The sequence below is a fragment of the Volvox carteri genome (genome assembly GCF_000143455.1).
Source record: "Volvox carteri f. nagariensis unplaced genomic scaffold VOLCAscaffold_29, whole genome shotgun sequence".
In the NCBI taxonomy this organism is placed as follows: Eukaryota; Viridiplantae; Chlorophyta; class Chlorophyceae; order Chlamydomonadales; family Volvocaceae; genus Volvox; species Volvox carteri.
The window spans coordinates 831,691-852,946 of NW_003307572.1; the positions used below are offsets into that span (position 1 = coordinate 831,691).

General features: G+C 58.2%; 2 protein-coding genes across 2 annotated transcripts; one reads left to right on the forward strand and one right to left on the reverse strand.

The window, feature by feature from the left end:
- Positions 1 to 1,430: 1,430 nt before the first annotated feature.
- Positions 1,431 to 8,306, reverse strand: VOLCADRAFT_105495 (uncharacterized protein; the record flags this gene model as incomplete). The annotated part of the gene is made up of 9 exons (XM_002952399.1): positions 1,431 to 1,568; positions 1,815 to 3,297; positions 4,648 to 4,816; positions 5,049 to 5,269; positions 5,558 to 5,879; positions 6,149 to 6,501; positions 7,048 to 7,168; positions 7,687 to 7,917; positions 8,141 to 8,306. The coding sequence occupies 9 exons, from the start codon at positions 8,304 to 8,306 to the stop codon at positions 1,431 to 1,433; spliced, it is 3,204 nt and encodes a 1,067-aa protein (XP_002952445.1).
- A 1,062-nt stretch (positions 8,307 to 9,368) lies between these two features.
- Positions 9,369 to 21,025, forward strand: VOLCADRAFT_105496 (uncharacterized protein; the record flags this gene model as incomplete). The annotated part of the gene is made up of 20 exons (XM_002952322.1): positions 9,369 to 9,375; positions 10,543 to 11,021; positions 11,416 to 11,460; positions 11,640 to 11,778; positions 12,180 to 12,373; positions 12,849 to 13,001; positions 13,495 to 13,626; positions 13,779 to 13,958; positions 14,281 to 14,340; positions 14,723 to 14,843; positions 15,188 to 15,263; positions 15,572 to 15,722; positions 16,378 to 16,467; positions 16,660 to 16,774; positions 17,177 to 17,339; positions 17,615 to 17,732; positions 17,973 to 18,113; positions 18,573 to 18,773; positions 19,055 to 19,775; positions 20,897 to 21,025. The coding sequence occupies 20 exons, from the start codon at positions 9,369 to 9,371 to the stop codon at positions 20,923 to 20,925; spliced, it is 3,315 nt and encodes a 1,104-aa protein (XP_002952368.1). The 3' UTR covers positions 20,926 to 21,025.
- Positions 21,026 to 21,256: the final 231 nt, after the last annotated feature.

Consider the following 21,256-nt stretch of genomic DNA (forward strand, 5'->3'; position numbering starts at 1 on the left):
GTCCTGCTCGTGAGTCCTTTCATGTGTCGAGACGGACTGCGCAAACATCATGCTCAGCCGTATCGTAGATGCAAGCATGCTTTTACCATGTATCGATTTGTTCGGCAGCCATGCGCTGGCGTATGCCATCACAGGCATGATCTTTGGCACCCACTGATACTCCGGGGGAACATCGTACCCTCCGTCCATCACGCTGAGAGAGCGTGCCGTGGGGGCGGGGCCAGGTGTCCAGTAGCACAAGGCTGTATGATTGTGCGTGGTGAACATGGCGTGCATACCGTACCGTAAGGACAGAGTGGGCTACTGTTTAGTCACAGGGTTTCGGTCTCATGCTCCCTTTCCGATTGCTGACGGAGGGAAAGGCCAATACGCCCTATTGTACGTACATTCGAGAAATCCGTTGGTCCTTTTTGCGAGCTGTCTCACTGTCCCACTTGGGACCGTGGGCTTGTCCAGTCTGACGGTGCACATTCGCTTTGCGCTATTCCTCGAGGCATGACAGCACGCTCGTCGTCGTCCTGGCGAGATCTTACCCAGGAATGCCTTAAATGCAAGCATGCTTATTCGGTGCAGGAACTGGTTGCCCTAAAGCTGGTAGGTACAATCCAAAGCTTGTTCTCTAGCACGTGTAAGCTGCACCCATTGTTTTACAAGGAAACATCATTCCTTTTGATCAACAATTACGCTAGAAAGCGCACCGTGGGTATGGGCAGCGGGGATGCCGGGGAGTTTGAGGTTTCTACGCATATTCATTGCCTGTAAGGGACATTCATTCATGAGCGCGAGCTATCAAACCATGACGTGTACTGGTGAGGTTCGCTCTAGTAGGCAGTTGCTTTCCACGGAGCAAGAGGCACAGGTTGGCTATGTGGAGGCTGGACGTGTACATCAAGTACATCCCACTGCCTGTGCACTATCCAGGTTAAAGCATATACGCGGTGTACACGTCGCTCAATAGTATGTGGTCTCTAGCTAAGGCTCGCGTGCCGCATCACGGCGAGCAAATCCGCTCACCCATTATTCAGGTCAAGCCTCACAAGTGTGCTTCTCAAGCCATGCAGGGGGAACTCCCTAACTCAACGAAACGCGTTGCACCGGTACACTACAGCCTGTCTTCCTTAACATCAAGGCAAGCGCCCCCTTAACACATTCCGTTCGTCAATACTGCTCCGTCCATCGGCAACAGATTCCGTGCCGACGCATACATATGCTGCCTCACCGCAGGCTGGTATTGTTTTGGTGCAGCATAGTGCTCCTTATGCGGCTATCACACCATCACAGCTGCCAAAATCAGTCTACTTTTCGTCCGTGTTGCGTCGTCCGGTTGTACACGGCAGGAACCCTATCCCAGTGCATGAGCAATCTGCGAGCTAGCGCCCCGGACCAAGCCCGAGGGATCAGAATACGAATGCGTACGGATCCTGCAAAAATCACACGGGTTGGTGGACGGTTGAGCAGAGCATGCCAAGAGTGGCCTGCCAGGCTGTCGGCCTAAGACCACTCAGCGGTCTTGGGCTTTTTCCAAGGAATGGGCCACAGCGGAGATAGACTGCCGCGGGAACGTAACGCTGCGGGTGCAGGTGGACGAACCTTACCAGCGGGGAAGAGAGAGAGCACCACAGAGGCTGTATAATGCTTGAAATAGCGGCTTGCGGCGTGATTTACTGACAGACGGCCTCATAAGCTGCTTTGGTTAGGGGGATGTCGGGCATGCGGTACAGAGCGCTGCACGTGGACAAGTATTACCTATTCACGAGGTGAAGAATATCTCAGATTGGGTCATGCGTTTGCCCGTAAATCTGCAGCCTACCCACCTCAACGCCTCGGCTGCCTAGGATCTGCCGTCGCGCCCTGCCATCCCTCCCGATGGTCCCACCGCCGTGTTGCCCTTGCTCCTTTTGCCGGACATCACCTGCCGGCTCCACGATGCCTGCAACCACAACCACTGCTCCCTCCGTGACCGGCGCAACCATAGCTGCTGTGGCAACTACGGCAGTTGAGACGGGGGATACCATGGCCGTGAGGTTGAGCCCATCCTCCGCTGGCGCACTTGCAACGTCACCTGCCGCGTTGCGACATGTGGGCCGGTCGCCATTGGCCCGGCACAGGGACCGGCTATCCCTGGCCCCTACACGTGGACAACTTAAATTCTCGCCTTCACGCGGAGCTACGTCCAAACTCTTCAACCCGCAGATCGCCCCGTCGCCCTTATTCCCTTCCGGCTCAGCTCCCCGGTCTATCACAGCAGCATCACGTGCCGCCGCAGCTGCTGCCGCAGCATCCACCTGCGACGCTCTAGGCCGCAGTGGCCCAAAGTGCATCAGTTTCACTGGGAAGCGCAGCACAGGGTCTAACCGACGCCGCGGAGTCGACGAAGGTGACGGGCCTTGGACTTGAACAGGCAGTGGGATCGGGACGGGCCCAGCCGCATCGCTCCCAGCATCCTTTCCTCCCTGTATTACCGCCTGCTTGCCGGCTTCGGCTTCATGCGTAGTTTCCTGCACGGGGCCCTTTCGTGGGCGCTTCTTGGGCCGGCTGGCTTCATCGTCGTCTTGCGCGTCCTGCGACTCCCTTACTACCGGCAGAGCCTGCATCGGTCCCGCAGCTGGCTGTTGCTGATGCTGCAGCGGTGCTTGCGTAAGACCGGCAGGGGTGGTGCCTGCTGTCGCAGCTGCGGTGATACCTGCCGCAGCTGCGGCGGCAGCAAACCTTGTCGGCCTGGATTTTGCGCCCGATGGAATGTCGCCTTGTGGCGCTGTCCGTGTCCCTGAGTCCAATGCACCATCATCCCTCTTTGCACAGGTACCGGGAGTGGCCGCAGCTTGCTGTGCTGGCCTTGCTGACACACCACGACCTAACCCTCTTGCTTTGCTCGTGGCAGGGAGTCGGTCCTTGTCCAAAACCGGTTGCTGATTAGTGCGGGCTACGGACCGCCGGGTACGAGGACCACTGGCCGCCGCCGCATCATCCAGACCGCTTGCCCCAGTCCCTTTGGCTAGCTGACCAGCTGCCGCTGCCACGTCAAGAACCATGATCTTGCTACGCAGCACAGGGTCCCTCGGACGTTGCTTAACCTTGTCAGCATCTCCCTGACATGATCTCCCTACCTTACATTCTGGCGTTCGTAGTGGCGCGGTTGCGGCTATTGCTGCTGCCGCTGCTGCTGCCGCAGACTGACGGCCATCTCCGTTGTTCCTCCTGGCCACGGCGCCGCGCCCGGAGGCTGGCGGCCTGGCAGCTGGTGGTGACAATGGTGATGGCACTGGTGATGGCGGCACCAGTTCCATGGTGCCAGTGCTGGCGGCAGCGAGGTCCGCAGGAGGGCCCGGTAGGTGAGTGGCAGCCGCCGGCCCTCGAGCTCCACGAGCCCGGCAGGGTTGAACGGAGGAGTGTTTATTGACCGGGAAGGTTGCATCCCCCCCTTTCACCAGCTCCTCCGTGCCCCCCGCATCAACAGAACCACTAAGCCGCTTTGAGCCCCTCCGCGGTTGGGCCTTGCTGAGCTCTTCTGTCAGTGTTGTCGCAGCTCCTGCACGGCAACCAGCCCCTGCGCATCGAGTTTAGTCGTTGGATCGTACTGAGCATGTGCTGTGACCAAGCTGGGAGCGCAGAGTTGCTTCTGACCCAACAGCGCTATTGGGTGCTGGAGCTTACTGCGAGGCTGCAATTTTGATACGGCAAGAGACCCCAAGTGGTGGGCATCTTCGACGTCTTCGTTCCGCCAGAACGCGCGCGGCTTTATCCGCTTCCGTCCAGAAGAGCGGTCGGTGGTGACTTGACTCGTGACAGGTTCTGCCCGGTCCATTACTCGATGAAATTCTAGGAATACACAAAATAATTACAACACATTTTCGTAAAAATATGGCTGTATAGGTGCGCATTCGCCTAGTCGTTGCGCATTCGCCGTATTTTTGGCGATCCTAGGCGAGTACGGACATCTGTCAGGACGTGCCTGCCCTTACCAGCTTCTGTGAGCTTGTATGTGCAAACTGTCTCATAATTGATTCGAATTAGCAATTGGCCGAGGTGAACAGCAGGCATCGGGATCTCAGCTTCTCTCAGGGTCATAGCAAGGACCGCACATGTATGGGGAGCGAGCAAGGCGGAATGACAGTGTATGGCAAGTCACTAGGTTGTCATCGACAGTTGCAGCTCTCGTGAACCCTCGCGTGCTCGACATATCCCTCCCATGCAGCATCGCGTTTTATCGGCGATACGGCTTGCCAAAAATCCAGCGGTTCCGCTTGCCAAAAATGTTTAGTAAGCCCCAAATAAAGGTCTCTCTGCAACAACTGATAAAATCATACAAAAAAACTCAATATCAGCAGTTTGGTTGGTCCGCGGTGGGGCGCTGGAAAGCCTGCATGTGCCAATGAATTGCAAAAATATTGCGTGATAAATTGATAAATCGACACGCTTATCGTTATATCAGTGAACTTGTGCACATATGTTGATCACGCACCAGAGTAGGACCGACCCCATACAACCTCCGGGTTATCTGCAAGATTCCATGCCTGTCAAAATGCACAGGACATTCAGTGACGCGTCTGCGGCGTCACCGCGTGGCCGTACAAGAGCACGCCCCGATGGCCTCCCGAAATGCCGTACACGGCTGGCAAAGGCTCCACCGGCTCCTCCCTAGCCCACCCGACAGTACCCTCCGTGACGTCCGTATTCGGAAGGCCCAAGTTTAGCGCAGGTTTGGACCGCTTGCATCCCGCTGGAACCCGCAGCACGCTGGCCATGAAGTGTGGCTGCAGACGCCCGGCATGCGCGATGGCCGCGTGGACAACGGCGTTGTTGCGGGCCAGGATTCCTGCGTACGGAGAGGCAACTTCAGGACTTAGATTGTTTACCACTGACCCCCTTAACACGGCACCCGAATCAATGCAATCCGGCCTGATCCAAATCCTACCCAAATGCAAGCCGGTGATATCGACCAAAACCGTCTAACCTAGCTTGATCCAAACCCAGTTTCAACCTGACCCAGATCGACTAGCAACCTGAACCAAAACGTTGCCACTATCCTGTCCAGTTAACAAACCCACCAGCGCAGACGCGGCTCAAAGTCTCAAAGTGGGTCAGTACCATTACGCCAACAATTGCGCCGTCCTTCGCGTTGCTGTCCTCCGTCCCAGCGCTAGCCATCGGAACCACCTGACCCCGAAGAGAGTGGGAGCCTTCAGTAGCGGGTTCTGCCAGCAGCCAGATATTCCCTTCCGCTAGCTCCCGCTGTATAAATGCGCCCTCCAGGGGCCAAAGGTCGTACCTGTACCATACAGATGCCGTACACGATGACCATGGCAATATGATACAAGGGTCAGGTGCGCTGCTGTTGCAACAGGGCTAATATCCAAATGCTGTGCATATGGTTCGTGTGGAAGGTACGGCATGGCGCTGCCACATGTGCATGCCTTCCAGTTGCCCGCCAAACCCAGGGGTCCTAGAGTTCCTGGTTTGCGCTAGGGCCCCAACACAGACGTCCCTGCGTCAATCCGGACGCCGCGACTACTAAGGGTTTCCCACCCCTACGGCAGGCCGCCAACCATACACTCACGGCATGGGAAGCCAAAGGAAGTCCGTGTCCGGTTGCTCCGTAAGCGACCCGGGGATCGGTGGACGCCCGGATGAAGAAGTTGCCATCGTGACAGGTCCGGCATCGGAAGCCCCGTCCTGGCCACCGTCGCAGAGGCCGTCTGCGCCCCTCGCTGCGCTGATGCCGGCGCATCCGTCCGCGGCGAGGGCGCTTGTCCCGCTTCCGCTTCTGCCGTACAGCAGCTGCGCGACAGCAGCGCGCAGCTCGCAGTCACTGGTCACTCGACGCCAGTGCGGCAGCAACGCCTGGGCTGCCACGTCGGCTCCCAGGACTTCTCGGACGTCTATCCAAGTGAGGAAATGGAAAGTTGTGGAATGTAAGGTGCGAAATGTTGGCGCCACAGACACTACTAAAAAAGGTACGAGCTACGAGCCGCTGCCAGCCTCCGCTGAGTCTTCCCGATTGGCTGCGTTGCTCCTCCTACTCGGCTTCCTCACCGTCCCACAAGTCTAGATAGGTTGTCACACAAAAGACCTCCATGTTTTCCAAGCCAAACCTCGCCCACGACACTACGCTTTCCACAAGTCAACGCGCTCTGATAACCCAACTCACTTGGCAGCCAATCAATCATGCTTGGCGTCCCCGGCTTCAAGCCCACACCTCTCACCCAGGCCCCCGCGGCCTCATACTCCTCCAGCAGCGGCGGACCCGGCCAGATCTCCACCTCGTACAACGGGCCCGACAGCTGGCGGCCAATGATTCGTTGAGCAGCAGTATTGTACGTCACCGTGCAGGTGACGATCTGGCGGATGGGGCCGGCGGCCGCGGTGGCAGAACGTGGAGTTGCTGCGGCCACTGGCGTCGATGCCGAGGAGGCTGGGGGATCTGCATGGGCGCCTGATGTCGGTAGCTGCGGTTGCAATAGCTGTGCTGGCACGACATGGAGGGATGGTGGGGCTGAGGGCCTGGGGGGCGGCGGATGGGCCTCCGGCGCAGTAGCGAGGAGCTGCGGGGCCTTCTGCACGATAGCTTCCTGTCAACATGAAGTGACAGCATGATCAATGATCCGTCATGACACCATGCAAGAACATATGCTCAGATACATGCAAGCGTTCGAGTAGAGCAAAGCAAAGGTACGCAAGAAGATAAAAGATTTTAAGCAAATGCAATTTACCAGTTGGGACAAATGCCCGGGGACAAATGAGTAAAAGGATGGCTTGGGTGTTCATTCGCTTGTAAAAGGAGAACCTGTGCCCACTGACTGCGCGTAAACATGGCACAGCTACTCCCGTCGCACTACCAGTACGCACGATGTACTGGGACCGCCGACGTCGCAGATCCGCGGAGCAACACACTGAAATCGTATGTTGGCGGTTATAGTGTTTGGGGTTTACCGCGTCCCCGTGTTCGCAAGCGTAGCCCCAGCAGCACACCCGCATACTCAACATGCCATACATAGAACCCACCATCAGCTGGTGCCCCAGGCCGCGGCCACGCGTGCCCTCGCGCACCCGCAACCCGTATAGCCATACGGCGTCGCCTCGCCGCTCACCACAAACTGCCATAAGGATACAAGGGGAATGGAAAGGGAAACCATACCATCGGAGCGGCAAAGCATTGCCACCATTGAACCTGGCAAACGTGAACCAGCAGCATGCAGCCATGGAACAACATAGAAGGCGCCTCAACAACCCCTCAGCCCCACGCGCAGTGGAGAGCGCGATGGCATCCTGAAGTAAGCAGGTAGGTATTCTCTTTTAACTGATTGCCATCTCTAGGTGAGGAGGAACCCCCATCTGAAGGCATGGCCGTGGGCTATCGCAGGAGGAAAGAGCAACGGCTGCGGCGCATGTCTCATGGCAGTGACGGAGGCTGCATACGAGGGGCTGCGGACCCGACTGGGCTTCTGGAATATTTCTTTTTGCAGGAGAACACTGCAGCACCGCATAACAGACAGCACGCCATAACATTAAGGGTGGACATGTAGATCCTGCCATCATAAAATCATAAGGGATTTAGGACCTCGTATCACGGCCTTAGTCCCCACAACAGGAGGACACGATAAGAGCCCTGCATGTCTTACGACCATCTGCCTTCATCCGCTTTACACTTGTCCTATGTAATAAGCAATGCGCCCTTCTAACACTCACTGATGCCATTGATGCTAAAGGGCTTCGATGAACCGGTTTGCGAATCCGTCCCCTCTGCCTGCTCCTGCCGCTGCACCTGCTGTTGCTGCTCCTGCTGCTGCCCGGGCTCCTCGACCTCATCCGGCTGCTGCTCAGCATCTCCTGAGAGAAGGGATTCTGCTGCCAAGACGAGGACGCCCGGGTCCTTGGCGATGCGGTGAATGATGCGGGGCATGTAGTCCGTGCCACCGTCTGCACGCCATGTAGGCACCGCCGGCGCGGAGGAGTGTCAACGAGGGGTAGGAAAAGGAGAAGAACATGCTGATACACCCTTCAATGACAACGCAGGATAATCCAAAGGGGGGAGCCGTCGGAGGAAAGCTGGGGAGTTGAGCTGGGTTGCTGGTTCCCTGTGATGAGATTGGGGGAATAAGCGATTGGACTTGCCGCTACAGCAAACAAGCTTTGGACTTACAAACGTTAGCACAGATATCTGTCAGATCTTGTAAATCGCTCTCCAAGTCGAACTTGCGGATTCTATGCCTCAGAGGTGCGCATGCCTTCTTCGCAAGCAAGGTAGTGGCCTCTTCTACCCCTGCAACATCGGTGCTAATCGCCACAGCAGCGGATGGTACTTGCATTGCTCTCAGGCAGGTGACTCGGTGTCCTTGCAGAGTTGACCTGTTTATGGCTAGGGACAGGAGCCCAGGTACTGCTCTTGGCATAAGCAGTGATAACCAGAGGAAAGAATCTTCACGAAAAGCAAATCTACCTAAGGGCACGCTTCAGTTACAAGGAAGGCAATAACGCGGTTTGATATTTTGATGAATTTGTACTATGCCATGTAAAAAGCACGTTACTGCTTTCAATCCAAACATATATACAATCACTGCCATTTCATGTTTTAAATATCCAACTGTCCTTTAAGGACAGGCTTCGCCTTTCAAATCGCGTAAAACTGTCGTACTTGTAGAAACGCACATTTGTCCCCTGTCAGCACTGCCACGCCACGCAAATGGATGGTGCTCACGTGCTACCAGCCAAGCGGTACTGGTTCAAACCCCTCGCGTTATCGCCAACGGCGTCGCCTGTTGCCTTCGTTGCTTCATGTTGCCTCAACAAGCTTAGCAGATTGGCAGTCGGCACGCGCAAAGTGTAAAGGTGTCATGCATACTCCCTCATACTCCCTCATACTCCCTCATACTCGTACGAGAAATGGCACACAGGGAAACATACGGATTTACAGAGGTATATGCATAAGCTGTCGGCTTGGGTTTGTAGGTTGCATGCCTCGGCACGCCAACGGCCATGTCAAAAGTTCAGGGCATGTAAGGCTGACTGTTCCCCTCGAAAGCTCCGTGCCACGCCCGCAAGAAATAAACTGACTCACTCTGCTTTAGTCCACACCTACGGGGTTTTCATCCAGGGAATAGGGAGCTCTGTGGGGCTGTGGCTCTTTCCCTGCCGCAGTCCGGATTCTTCAGGGGGACACCTGAAGGAGCAGCTCTGCCGCAATGCTGGCAGTGCTGCAGTGCTGGCAGCGGGAGGACGCCCAGCCGGAAGGAAGCCCGCGGCACAAGGGATGGAATGAGTCGCGGAGGCACTTGTCATTCTAAGGAACCCTCCCAGCCTTCTTTCGCTTGCCGTGCCTGCGCTTTTTGCCCCTATGCAATCGGCCTCTATCAACATCTCCACACACATATATGCACTGTGAGTTCCCTTGTCACACACGCTTGACCGTGCGCGCTGCTCCCGAGACAGTCTTGACCGTGGTTATCGTGCGGCGTCCGTCTGAGGCCGGGCATCGGATTGGGCTTTATGACTGAATGGCCATGAGGAGGCGATTGATGTGTACGATTCGCGCAGTGTGACAGATGTTGTGAAGGCTGCGAAATGAAGGCCAGCCACCAGAGCGCGCGTGCTGGTCCGACCCCACCCGAAACAACTCGCCCAAACCCGCTGAATCCTTCTACATTCCACGTCCGTACCTGATTGGTTTTAGGCACAAGCTGAGCGCTTCCGAAACAGGAAGTGGCGTAAGTCCGGAACCGGCCGCTTGGCAAACCGCTCCGGTCCGCTCCTCCGGTTTCAAGCTGACGGCGTTCCCTGCTTGGCAGTTTGCAGAGGACCCCTTATCGGCAGATTGCGTTGCATCACCCATTGATCGATAATATGAGAGCGAGACCGAAAACCATCGTGTGGTCCTGGAATGGCCGCTGTCGCTGTTGACGCTCCGAGACCACACGATAACCTGATACCACGGTGTTTACCTGGCTCTATGCACTCGTACAAGCAGAAAAGTAATATAGAATTATCACTGCAACTTGTTTCTGTGCTGAACATAGTCTCATTAAGAAGGCCTGTGCTTCTTCCAAGGGTAGCTTTCTGCCTGTGACCACCGACGCAGAAGGCACCGCGCGACGTCCTCGCTGGCAAGTGAAATGCTTTCTATAAAACCCTAGCACACCTTGTATTATAAGCGCTATTCGTCCTTCGTTGTTACGTGCAATTAAGCCCTAACGCTTCCGACGCCGCTGTTTGGACAGCATTGCAAGAGATTCGGTGCCTTTGATTCCTTCATTTGGTCTGTCAGGCTTGCTGAGGGCTCACATATATTTGCGATGTGCCAACCCTTAAAGTTAGTTAGCTTGCCTGCCTAACGTAAGTCGCCACTTTTGACCCATTTGGCTTACAGGAAAGTGATGCAGCCGGTTGGGCTTCGGACGGGGCTACGGCAAAGGGTAGCTTGCAGATCTGTTGTCCATTTTCTACCCTTGCACCCCTTGCGGCCGCTCCTATTCCATCCGGCTCGGCTATGGAATGTCAAAGCAAGTAGCGGGTCCACCAATGGAGCGCCCTCGCCTCCGCCTGGCCCAGGCTCCTCGGCCCGCGAGCCCGCTCCTCAGAACGTCCCTAGCGACACCAGCAGCTCGCCAGCGGAAGCGTCGGCGGGTGCTGCTGCCGATGGCCTAACTCTGGCGGACATCACCACGACATCACCCCTAGCAACCACTGGAAGCGGAGCGCTGGTGTCCGCCGCCGGAGCGTCAGCGGGGTCGCCGGGGTCATCCTTTTCCTCCCCGTTACCACCACAGCAGCAGGTTCAGGGGCATGGACATGGGCAGGCAGCGTCCACTGCGTCGCCTCCAGCGCCAGCGCCTGGGCCAGGTCTCCCCGGGGACGGCGGCGATGCCACAGCCGCCGGCGCCGCCACGGCTGGCATCTCCCTGCCGCCGGTCCTTCAGCGTCTGCTGGCTTGGCTGGCCTCCGTGTGGTCTGCTGTACAGCAGTTCCCTGTCTGGGTACAAATGCAGCACCTGCGGCGGCTGCGGGAGGCTTGCGAGGAGGATCCCAAGGTGGGCGGGCTTACAGGGGCCGCGGTAGGGACAGTGCTGCAGGGTTGCTAGCTTCCGGCCTTGGACGGGATTAGGACAGGCACATGGATGCTCCTGGTGATGGCGAGGCTAGTTCCGCCACGCCCGTCCTGGAGATGCTTGGGTCCCCTCCTGGAGTCCCCCGGGAGCTGGACGGCAAGCCATGCTGAGCAGCAGCAGAGCATTCGGAGTGTGCTTGAGCTTCTAGGTCTTCGCAGAGGTTCAGGTCTGGGTGGGAGGGGCCTCGCTGTCCCACGGGAGCCAGGGCGGGGCCCAGCAGTGGGCTAGGAGTTCTCCTGGTGAGGCCTGGGTAGGGAGAAAGGAAAGGTCCCTTTCCCTCCTGATATCTCTTCCCCTGCCCTTCTCTGTTATGCAGTTAGCCCGGTTGTGCACTTCCCGAATCCCACACCACGATGCTGCTGTGAGGCTTTCCCCCTCCCCCTGGCCACCACCTAATCAAGTCCCGGCTGTGCGCACGGGTTTACGGGTCTGTTGGCCTTAGCAGCCCCCAAGGATCATACACCTGCGAAAAGGCACGGCGTAAAAGACTCATGCCATGCGCTTTTTCATGAGCACTATTTCTCCCTTCTTCCATCCCAGGACGCTGACAAGCACGCCGCCTACCTCGCGGAGCTGGCTCGCACCAATCCCCGGGAGGTCCTGGCCAGGGTGGAGTCCCGGCAGTTTGGGATCAACGCGGCAGTGGTGGCCGAGTACCTGCGGGCGCTCGTGGCCACGGGTAGGGGCTGGGGGAATGGGGGAGAGGAAGAGTTTCCTGAATGCGCACACGCGTCCAGATAAAGCAAGGGTACTAATACTAACTGCGGGGGTCCCGACTGGCAAGTAGCCAGCTACCAGCTTTCCTAGGGTGCGGGTGTGTTTACACAGGGGAAGGCAATGGTGAGGGTGGGGCTCCTGAGGGAACCGACGACAGGGGCGTGGGGCCAGGCGGAAGGAGGGGGAAGTCATGTGCCGGTGAAGGGGCCCGGTCCGTGTCGTCAAGACCACAGCGGCAGGTCCTTCAGCACCAACCGTCAGACACAGGGCCGGTATGAGGACCCGCAGGATTTGGCATATGCCCAAAGGGTGAACGGCTTATCCTCCCCAGCTCTCGACACAGCGTACAACGCATGTGCGCAGGCAAAGTTTCTGAGCTGGTGAAGGCGGATGGTTCAGCCGCAGCCGCAGTCATGCCACAGTCTTCGTTCCTGTTTTCTTCGCCCCATTCGGAGGGGGCCCCGCCACGGACGCTGACGGAGCTGCTGCGTGACCTGCATGTGAGAGGTTTGGCCTTCGCCGGGGCTTGGGGACTGGGGGGTCGGAGGAGGAGGCAGGTGGGGTATGAGCAGGTGTTTGGGATGCCCTGCGTGGGCCACAGACATGTCCATGTAAACATGGGGGGGACGGAGGCCTCCTCGACGCCGCAACTCCTAAGACCTACTTTGCAAGGGATGTGGGGGGTCTCTTATGACATTGCCATCCACGGCGAAAGAGTGTGAGTATGTCGTGGCGTGTAGCGTAAGGCATGCACGTGTGCCCCAGCGACTAGGGCGTTTCTCGCGCCCCCTACTGCGTACCGTACTGCCCCATAACAGAGGTGCGCCGCGCCGACTGGCGCTGGCGTGTTGCTTGCGTTCAACTTGCTGGCAGGCACCCCTTTCTTGCGTTTTGTGACCCCGGACGCTCACCCCGCTGCTGGTCCCTGGTCATCACCACCACCACCACTAGCACCGACAGCTGACGCTCTTTCCATTCTATGCATGTAGCATCTCATTACTACCCACCTTCACTCGCTCATGACCCCCACAGGAGCAACTGGTGTCAGCGGCAGGTGACGGCGCCCCAGCTGGTGACGGCGCGGGTGGTGCTGGTGGTCTGGTTTCTTCTCTGGGTCTGGAGGTCCCGGGATCATCCGTACGGCGACCGTTGCACGTGGTGGTGGGGGGCTTGGCGCCACTGCAGGTGGGGCTGCAGGGGAGGGACGGAGGGACTTGCGCGGGGCCCGTCCACCGTTGGGGCCGCCCGGACCTATGGCTGGCGGCCTCGTACGGACCTAAATGCTGCAGTGCATCCTTCCTGGTTACCCCCCGGAGTGTGTTCAATGGGGCCATGGAACAGGGGCCCCATTCGGTCCCTGGTGGGGTGAGATCCCGGATACGGCCACTGTGACCACTGCCCATAAATTCTATCCAGACCGTCGGCAGTCTTCTCCGCTACGACATTCCCCTTCCCCCCGCCACTTACAGCCCTGAAAGACATTGTGCCTCGCCGCACAGCCCAGTTGCCCCCTTTCGTCCTCCTCGTCCTACCCCCCCTGCTTGGTTGCCCATCTTAAGCGGTTGCTGTAGGCGCTGCTTCGCCACCTGCCCACACTAGCCCCTGCCTGATGCCGCCGCTGCCCCTCTGTGGGCTGCTCCCGTGCGTTCCGTGTTGTCCCTTTGTCCCTCTCCTACAGCAAATGGTGGCTGCCGCGCCATCCGCCGCGAAGGTGCCCCTGCTGCTGCGGCCCCTGACGCTGCTGTGGCGGCTGACTAGCTTCGCGGTGCTGCTGGTGGTGCTGGCCTTCGCGTACATAGCAGGGAGCCAGGTGGGGCCTACGTTGTCTTGTTTGTGACGGAAAGGATGGATATGAAGTTCTGCATGCACACCATGCTCGTTCGAGCTGGTCGCGTGGTGAGGTGGTTCTCCCAAGCCTGCTTAACTCGGGCTATGCCGTGTATCCATTGCCGTTCACCTTAGGCCATCCGGAGGGTCCAGGCCAGCGGTGGCGCCTTTGTCAACCCTGCTGCTGTTGGCGCCGGGCCACCGGTTTCAGCTGCTGGCGGTGGCGGCAGTGGTTCCGGAGCCTCCGCCTCCTCGTCTTCCGGGGCTCCCAGCGTGGAGCCCAAGGAGTACAAGAAGGACGAGCTGCCAGAGAAGGTACGGCACTGTCCGCACTCGTCTAATGGGATCCGGCGCTCAGTCCTGCCTGCGACGGGGAACAGGAACAGGAGCACCGCGCACACGAACTATAGTGATTGGTGACCAATCTCTTTTTGCAGGATCCAAAAGGACACGAAAAGGCAGCGAATTGATCTTTTTTACCGCTTACCAGAATTCGTACCGTCGTGGACAAATGCGGTAAAAATCCCTCGGGCATTTACATGCACCCAGGCGGTCTCCCCACTGCTGCTTGGTGCTAGCGCCTTCAAAAGTGAACGCTCCGTCGCTTGCCTGCTGTGTTTTTCATCTTGCCGTACAGTCAATCCGTACCTTCAAGGACGTGAAGGGTTGTGACGAGGCCAAGGAGGAGCTGCGCGAGGTGAGGCGATGGCATTTGACATGGTGTGTGCGTGGGGTGGGGTGTGTGTGTGTGTGTGTGTGCGTGTGTGTGTGTGTGTGTGTGTGTGTGTGTGTGTGTGTGTGAGGATTCGGATGAGGATGAGGATGTGTTGGGAAGCAGCATGCGCACGGCGTACCTTTTATCAGCGGAATTAATTTGTGCGGCACAAACATTGTTCTGTGTTGCTACTTAAAAGTCGAGCCGCAGCCTTGCATGCGCTCCATGAAACCCTGGGCCCTGTCGGTGTCCTGGCCGAGCCATCTCATCATGTCGGGTGAGTGCGGATGCGGCACCGGAGCCAGGGTGAGGCGAGGCGGCCCCCTGTATACACATTCCCTCCCGGGCCCCCGGGTCCCCTCAGGTTGTTGAGTTCCTGAAGAACCCCGGCAAGTTCACCCGGCTGGGTGCCAAGCTGCCCAAAGGAGTGCTGCTGACGGGGCCTCCGGGGACTGGGAAGACGCTGCTGGCCAAGGCGGTGGCGGGTGAGCGGACCGGGCAAGGGGACGTGGGGTCAAGGAGGGTAAGGGGTCAAGGAAGGGGACACTGCTGCACACCTGGGTTGGGGCAGGGGAGTGGATGGGGACGCAAGGACAAGGCACCCGGGGTTGCATCGGAACGTGAAGAGTGATGCTGGGATGACGGGGGGCTTTAGGAGGGTCTGGTCTGGGTGGCGTGGATTGCTGGTCTGGTCGAGGGCATGGAGGAGGGCTTGCGGCAGCAGCGGGTGAGCGTTTCGGTTGATGATGTCCATGTGTACTAACGGACTTCCCGACACACCAATACCCCGCATCACCCCCCCCCGACACCCCCACACCAACATTCCCAGGTGAGGCGGGTGTTCCGTTCTTCTACCGAGCGGGATCTGAGTTCGAGGAGCTGTACGTGGGGGTGGGGAGCCGCAGGTACGTCTCGCGTACCATACCGTACAGTCGGACCATGCGGCACCGTACTATCGCGCTGGAGTGGTGCTGCTCGCAGCGCGTGTTACCCTTCCCTCCGTGCCGTTAACCCCCCTGGCGCGCCCACCTGCTCGGCCCCCTCCTCCCGTCTACCTCGCATCCACATATCGCGGACGAGCATTCATCCTGAAATTATCCTGCCACCACCACCCTGTCACGTCATGATCGTCGTCATCGTCATGATCATCTCAGTGCAAACCCCCGGCACCATGTTTATCCCCCGTCCTCCCCGTCCTCCCCGTCCTCCTCAGGATGCGCGCTCTGTTCGCCGCTGCCAAGAAGCGCTCCCCCTGCATAGTGTTCATCGACGAAATTGACGCCATCGGCGGTAACCGCAAGGCCTGGGAGAACCACACACGCAAGACACTCAACCAACTGCTGGTGGAGATGGACGGGTTCGAGGTAGGTACGGCCGGCAGACCGGAGGTGCGTGTGTATGCATGTATGTATGTATGTATGTATGTATGTATGTATGTATGTATGTATGTATGTATGTATGTATGTATGTATGTATGTATGTATGTATGTATGCATGCATGTATGAATGTTTGTATGTATGTATTTTTTATGTATGCTTTTCTCTCTCCCTCTCCTTTTTTCGTATATGGATGTGTGCGATATAAAAGGGCATTAGGAAGCAACACCGTCTACATGTCGAAACGCTGCGCAAGTAGCGAACGCTATCATGCAATGTGTGTGCGATTACGTTCTAAGGTTGATAGTGGTGTGCTGTTGGAAATGGAGGAGATGCCCTGTTGGAATATGACCGAGACTCATATACAAGCGGAATGTGAGAGCTATAATAGGACCAGAGGGGTCTGCGGCGCTTTGTTTATTGCATCAGACCCCGCTCTGCGCTGGTCAGAGGTTTAGGTTCTTGGTAACGGAGGAAGAGGAGGAGTAGGCGTTGAACAGAGGATCGGTGGCAGCGGAAAGCCTGGATGTGGTTAGAGGCGGACCTCGTCTCGCAGGCTAAACTCACCTGCCCCTGCAACTCTCCCCCACTCTCCCGTCCCCCCCCCCCTTTTTGTTCCCCGTGACCCCACGGCCTGCTCAGTCGACGGACGGCATCATCGTGATGGCCGCCACCAACCTGCCTGAGAGCCTGGACCCCGCACTCAAGCGACCCGGGAGGTTCGACAGACAGGTGCATAGGGAGGGGCAGGGCGGGTGAGGATTTGGGAGGAGGCGCTTGCGGCGTCTGTGGATACGGATGGGAGGCTTTCATCGCCGCTGCCTTTCACCTCGGCTGTGCGGTATTGATTCCTGATTCCCATACGAATTCTTCGCGTGCTATCCTACGCGTTCGCTTTTATGACTTTTCCTGTACGCCGTACAGGTTGCCGTACCTCTCCCTGACATTAAAGGGCGTCGTGACATCCTGGAGTACTACCTCTCCGATAAGCCCCTGGGACCTGACGTGGACCGGGAGCTGCTGGCCAGGCAGACGCAGGGTGAGGGGAGTTCGGGGGGGTGGGGGGGAGCTGGCGGAGCGGTGAAGTCTCATGCGCCGGTACAGTCCCGTGGGTCCGTGGGGCAATGGAGTTTTAGGTCGTTTAGGCCCCATAGACCAGGGTGCTTCAGGGCTACAGTGTGTACATGCGACCTTTTGCGCCATGGGCCCGTGTGTCATGCGAGACCCGTAGGTCTGGCGAGCTCTATCTGGGTCTGTACATATATAGTGAGACTGCTTTCCAGGCGTGCGGCAAGTGTGACGGTTGGATGGCTCAGTTCGGCTAAGCATGTGCCTCCGAAGGCCCCCTTGCGGCGGCCATACACGAGAGTCGTGCGGTACTCAACCCATGGACCCATGGCCCTGCTCTGTGTGTTTTTGTGTATCTTCTTCGACCCTGCAGGCTTTAGCGGCGCTGACCTGTCCAACCTGATTAACGAGGGCGCAATTCTGGCCGCGAAAGAGGGCGCCGACGCCATTACCCAGCGCATGCTGGACTGGGCGTACGACAAGATCTTAATGGGAGTGGAGCGCAAGAGTGTCAAGCGCACGCTGGAGGCGCGGCGGTGAGGGGAAGGTGCTGTGCTTTAATGGCTTCAGCCTTTAATGACAGTGAAAGGACAAGGATTAGCTTCACCAAAGCAAGCTCTGTAGGTGCCGCGTGTGCTTGTGTGCTGTTTGTGCTGTGTGTGACTGGCCTACCCACACACACCCTACACCCCGGGTTTCACTAGCTCCCATTTTCAACATCCGAGAATGTTGCCAACTTGGCGCAACACTGAATTCGCCTTCATCCGACCCTATCCTTCCCCCTCCACTCCCGACCCCACCTGACCCTCAGCCGCACCGCCTTCCACGAGGCCGGCCACGCCCTGGTGGCTCTCGCTACCCCCGGTGCCTCCCCCATACACAAGGCCACCATCGTGCCCCGGGGACATGCCCTGGGTATGGTGACGCAGGTGGGTAGCTAGTGGGCCTGGGGACGGGGAAACGGATGGGCAAATGTGTGCATACCCTTGAGTGTGCGCAGCTGTACGCGTACATCGCAAGCTTCTCTCCTAAGTTGGCGCATACTCTCCTGAAGGCTGCAGCCCACACGCTCGCACTCACCCAATCACTCACATGCTGTGCTCTCTTGGCCCTGTAACCCTATCCCCCCACCCCCCACCACCCAACCTCCCGCGGCATGTTCCACCCAGGTGGGCCGCGAGGACGAGTTCTCCATCAACCGGCAGCAGATGTTGGCCCGCATCCGGGTGTGCATGGGGGGCACTGTGGCGGAGGAGCTGGTGTTCGGGAGCGAACAGGTCAGCAGCGGGGCAACGGACGACCTGAGGCAGGTGAGAGCAGGGGGGAGGAAAGAGCGGGGCCCCGGCTGGGGGCCCTGCTGGGGAGCTCCCGAATCGGAGCTGATTGGAGCTGGATTTAGGGGGGCTCAGAAGTGGCAGGTGGGGTGCATGAAAGATGCAGAGGAGGTAGGGCGTTTAGACGGTCAGCCAGGCCCGCAGCCCACCACTGGACCTCGAGCGATTTCGCAGCCCTTCGGGACAGTGTGAGGTTTGCTGAAGGGTGCGAGGTGAGGGAGGGGGGGAGGGGCGTGTAAGGGGGGCCCCTCCCGAAGGATGGGGCATGAAGCGTAATAGCCTCGACAGCAGCCGTGAGATCTCCACTTCGCAGTTGGTGCTGATTTGCATTCCTCCTTATTGCTAAAACCCTCCAACCCCGTTGCATACAACCCCCCACATACACACATAAACACCACTCACACACACCTTGTTTCGGGCGGGCCCTCACTACAGGCCACCTCCATGGCCCGCCACATGGTTGCCGAGTGCGGCATGAGCACCGCCATAGGGCCCGTGTATGTGGCGGCACACGAGGAGCGGCACGGCGGTGCGGGGGTGTCTGAAGCCACCCGGCAGCGAGTGGATGCGGAGGTGGCGACCATGTTGGCAGACGCTAAGGAGGTGGTGAGGGCACTGCTCTTGGAGAGAATGCAGGTGAGAGGCTTGCGGCTTGGGGTGCTCATGATTTTTTGTGTGTGCTGAGTAGGGGGAGGGATGGTTAGGACGTAGACGGATGCACTACAGCCGGCAGTTGAACCCAGATTGGGGGTTGCCAAATTAGCATTGTTGCCGGATTTGCCATGTCAGCGACTGCTCAGGGACATCGAGCAAATGGAGTTTGACAGGATTGAGCAAACTAACCGCGCTCACAGCACCCGCAGCGGCAATTAAAGCCCAGCTGCAACCGCAACCATAACCACCTTGGCAACCACCAGGATTTAACCACCTTGGCCGAGGCGCTCCTAGACAAGGAGACCCTCACCCGCGAGGAGATCAACTCCCTGCTGCAACAAGGGGACCAGCAGACACCACCACCACAAACGCCGGGCGGTGGAGGCGGCGGGGGCGGCAGTGGAGGAGGGGGAGGTGGGGGCCGTCGGGATCGCGAGGGCGAGGAGCCCCTGGAGGGGGATCCGGCTCCTGCCGCCGCGCAGGTGGCAGGATGGGCTGCGCCGCAGTCCGCTGTTAGGGCGCCAGACTCCGCTACCGATAGCGCCACTCCCACTAGTGGTAGTAGCAGGCAGCACCAGCAGCAAGAGTCGATTCCAGTGGGTAGGAACGGTTTCACTTCCACGTCAGCACGGGCCACAACCACTGAGGCCAACTGGGTCGGTGCGACTGACCCAGGGGACGGTAGGGTTGTGGTCATGCAAGGCCAGAGGTCCCCTGCGGCGCCTTCGACGGCTTCGCAGCTAGGTACCGGTGTTGCTCCAGATCGAGGAGGAGCTGCAACCGGACCTGGTGTGGGGCGAAATGGCGAATTGGCCTGGGCGCGCGCGCAGCGGGAGCTGAGCGGCGACACGGTGGCAGGAGTTTCAGGTTTGGACGCATATGCAGGAACGGCAGCGACAGCTCCTGTGTCGAGTAATGACGGTGATGAGGATGGGCAGCAAGCAGGCGGGGAAGGCGGGGCGGCGTGGAGTAGGTTGGCGCACGGTGGGAGCACACACTGCGGCCGGCATGTCAGCAGTGCCGCGGTGGGACGAGGAAGAGGAGGAAGGGAGGGGGACCGGGGGAGCCGGGACCCGGAACGGTTGCTGCTGCTGCTGGGAGAGGAGCAGGAGAGGGAGGAGGGGGGTCAAGGGGACAGGAGTTGAGGGTGCTCTGTCTGGCTAGGGACATGGGTCGGTGAAGATGAGGTGGAGGTCGGGTTGCGGCACATACGGGGTGGCGGGCGACCTGGGGTCGACAGCTTTTGGGTTTTGAGTTTTGTTCTTCCCGCCCGGTCTTCGTTTTCTTCTCCCGACCGACCAGGGCCCCCGAGAACCCATCCGTGCAGTTTCTTGGAAGGGATAACTAGACGGCTTTGAGAAAGTGTGTGACGCCAAAGTAAGTGCAGCTTGTGGGGGGTTCCCGGATTCTGGATTCTAAATCCTGGGTTCAGATGGAGGCGACAGAGGCTGAGTCCTGGCTTGCAAGCAGCCGCGTGTGTCGAGTGCGATCTCTGCATGAGAGCAACGTCTCATCACTTCCCTGCATATCTGGTGCTTCTCAAAGAATGCAGACAGACTGGACAGGTAAGCGAAGAAGACCCGATGAAAAGGGACGGTTGAGCTCAGCGGCAGCTGCCACTTGGTGGATCTCGCCACTGGGCAGTGCGCAATCGCAGCATCCTGGCGTCGGAGAAGGAAGGCAGACACCCGGCCATTTCCCCGCTGGGTTGTGTGTGCGCAAGCATGTGCTGTTGTGGTTTGAGTACGGGGACCTTGTGTGGATCGTCCAGTTTGTCTGGTTCACAGTAACTACGTGAAAACAACGTATGGTGCAGCTTTTGAACGTAATGGAAGTTGGTTTGCTTTCGTATTTTAGTTAAGAACAAGGTAGAATATACAGTTTCACGGTTGCGTTTGTAGCCATGTTATGTGTTGGGCTAGAAACAAGAGCGAGGGGAATACGGAAGATTGGTACACGTTGCGAAGCATACGCAGTTTTGGCATTCAGTTGCCAAATCGTTATCAGTTAGGTTATTGTCGTTTATGTTGTCATTCAGTAGTTAACTCCCTCTTACTCTCCTCTTACTCTTACTCTCCCTCTATTGGTGAATGGCCACCACGCAGAGGGGTTCTCCTGGTTTATAGCTGGGTAGGGCGTTTCCTCACCACAATACAATGCACGCTGTCCTGCGCGGTCTACAGTTGGAGGTCTCCGCTGAGCCCAAGTTTACATTGTAAGCAGCGCGCTGGTCGCACCCTCCTGGCGCGGGACAATGGATGGTGTCCGAAGTGAGGCATACTTTTATTTGCTACCAGTTACATAACATACTCGTCACGAGCAGGGTGCATCCATCCACCGGAAGCTTTTCAGGGGCAATAGGCGCTGCCAGCCGCTGGCATCGTAGACCAATCTACCTGGAAGCAAAACATCTTCGTACGCTATGCAACATGTAGAGTGTTGTGACCACATGGATGGAGAGAGGG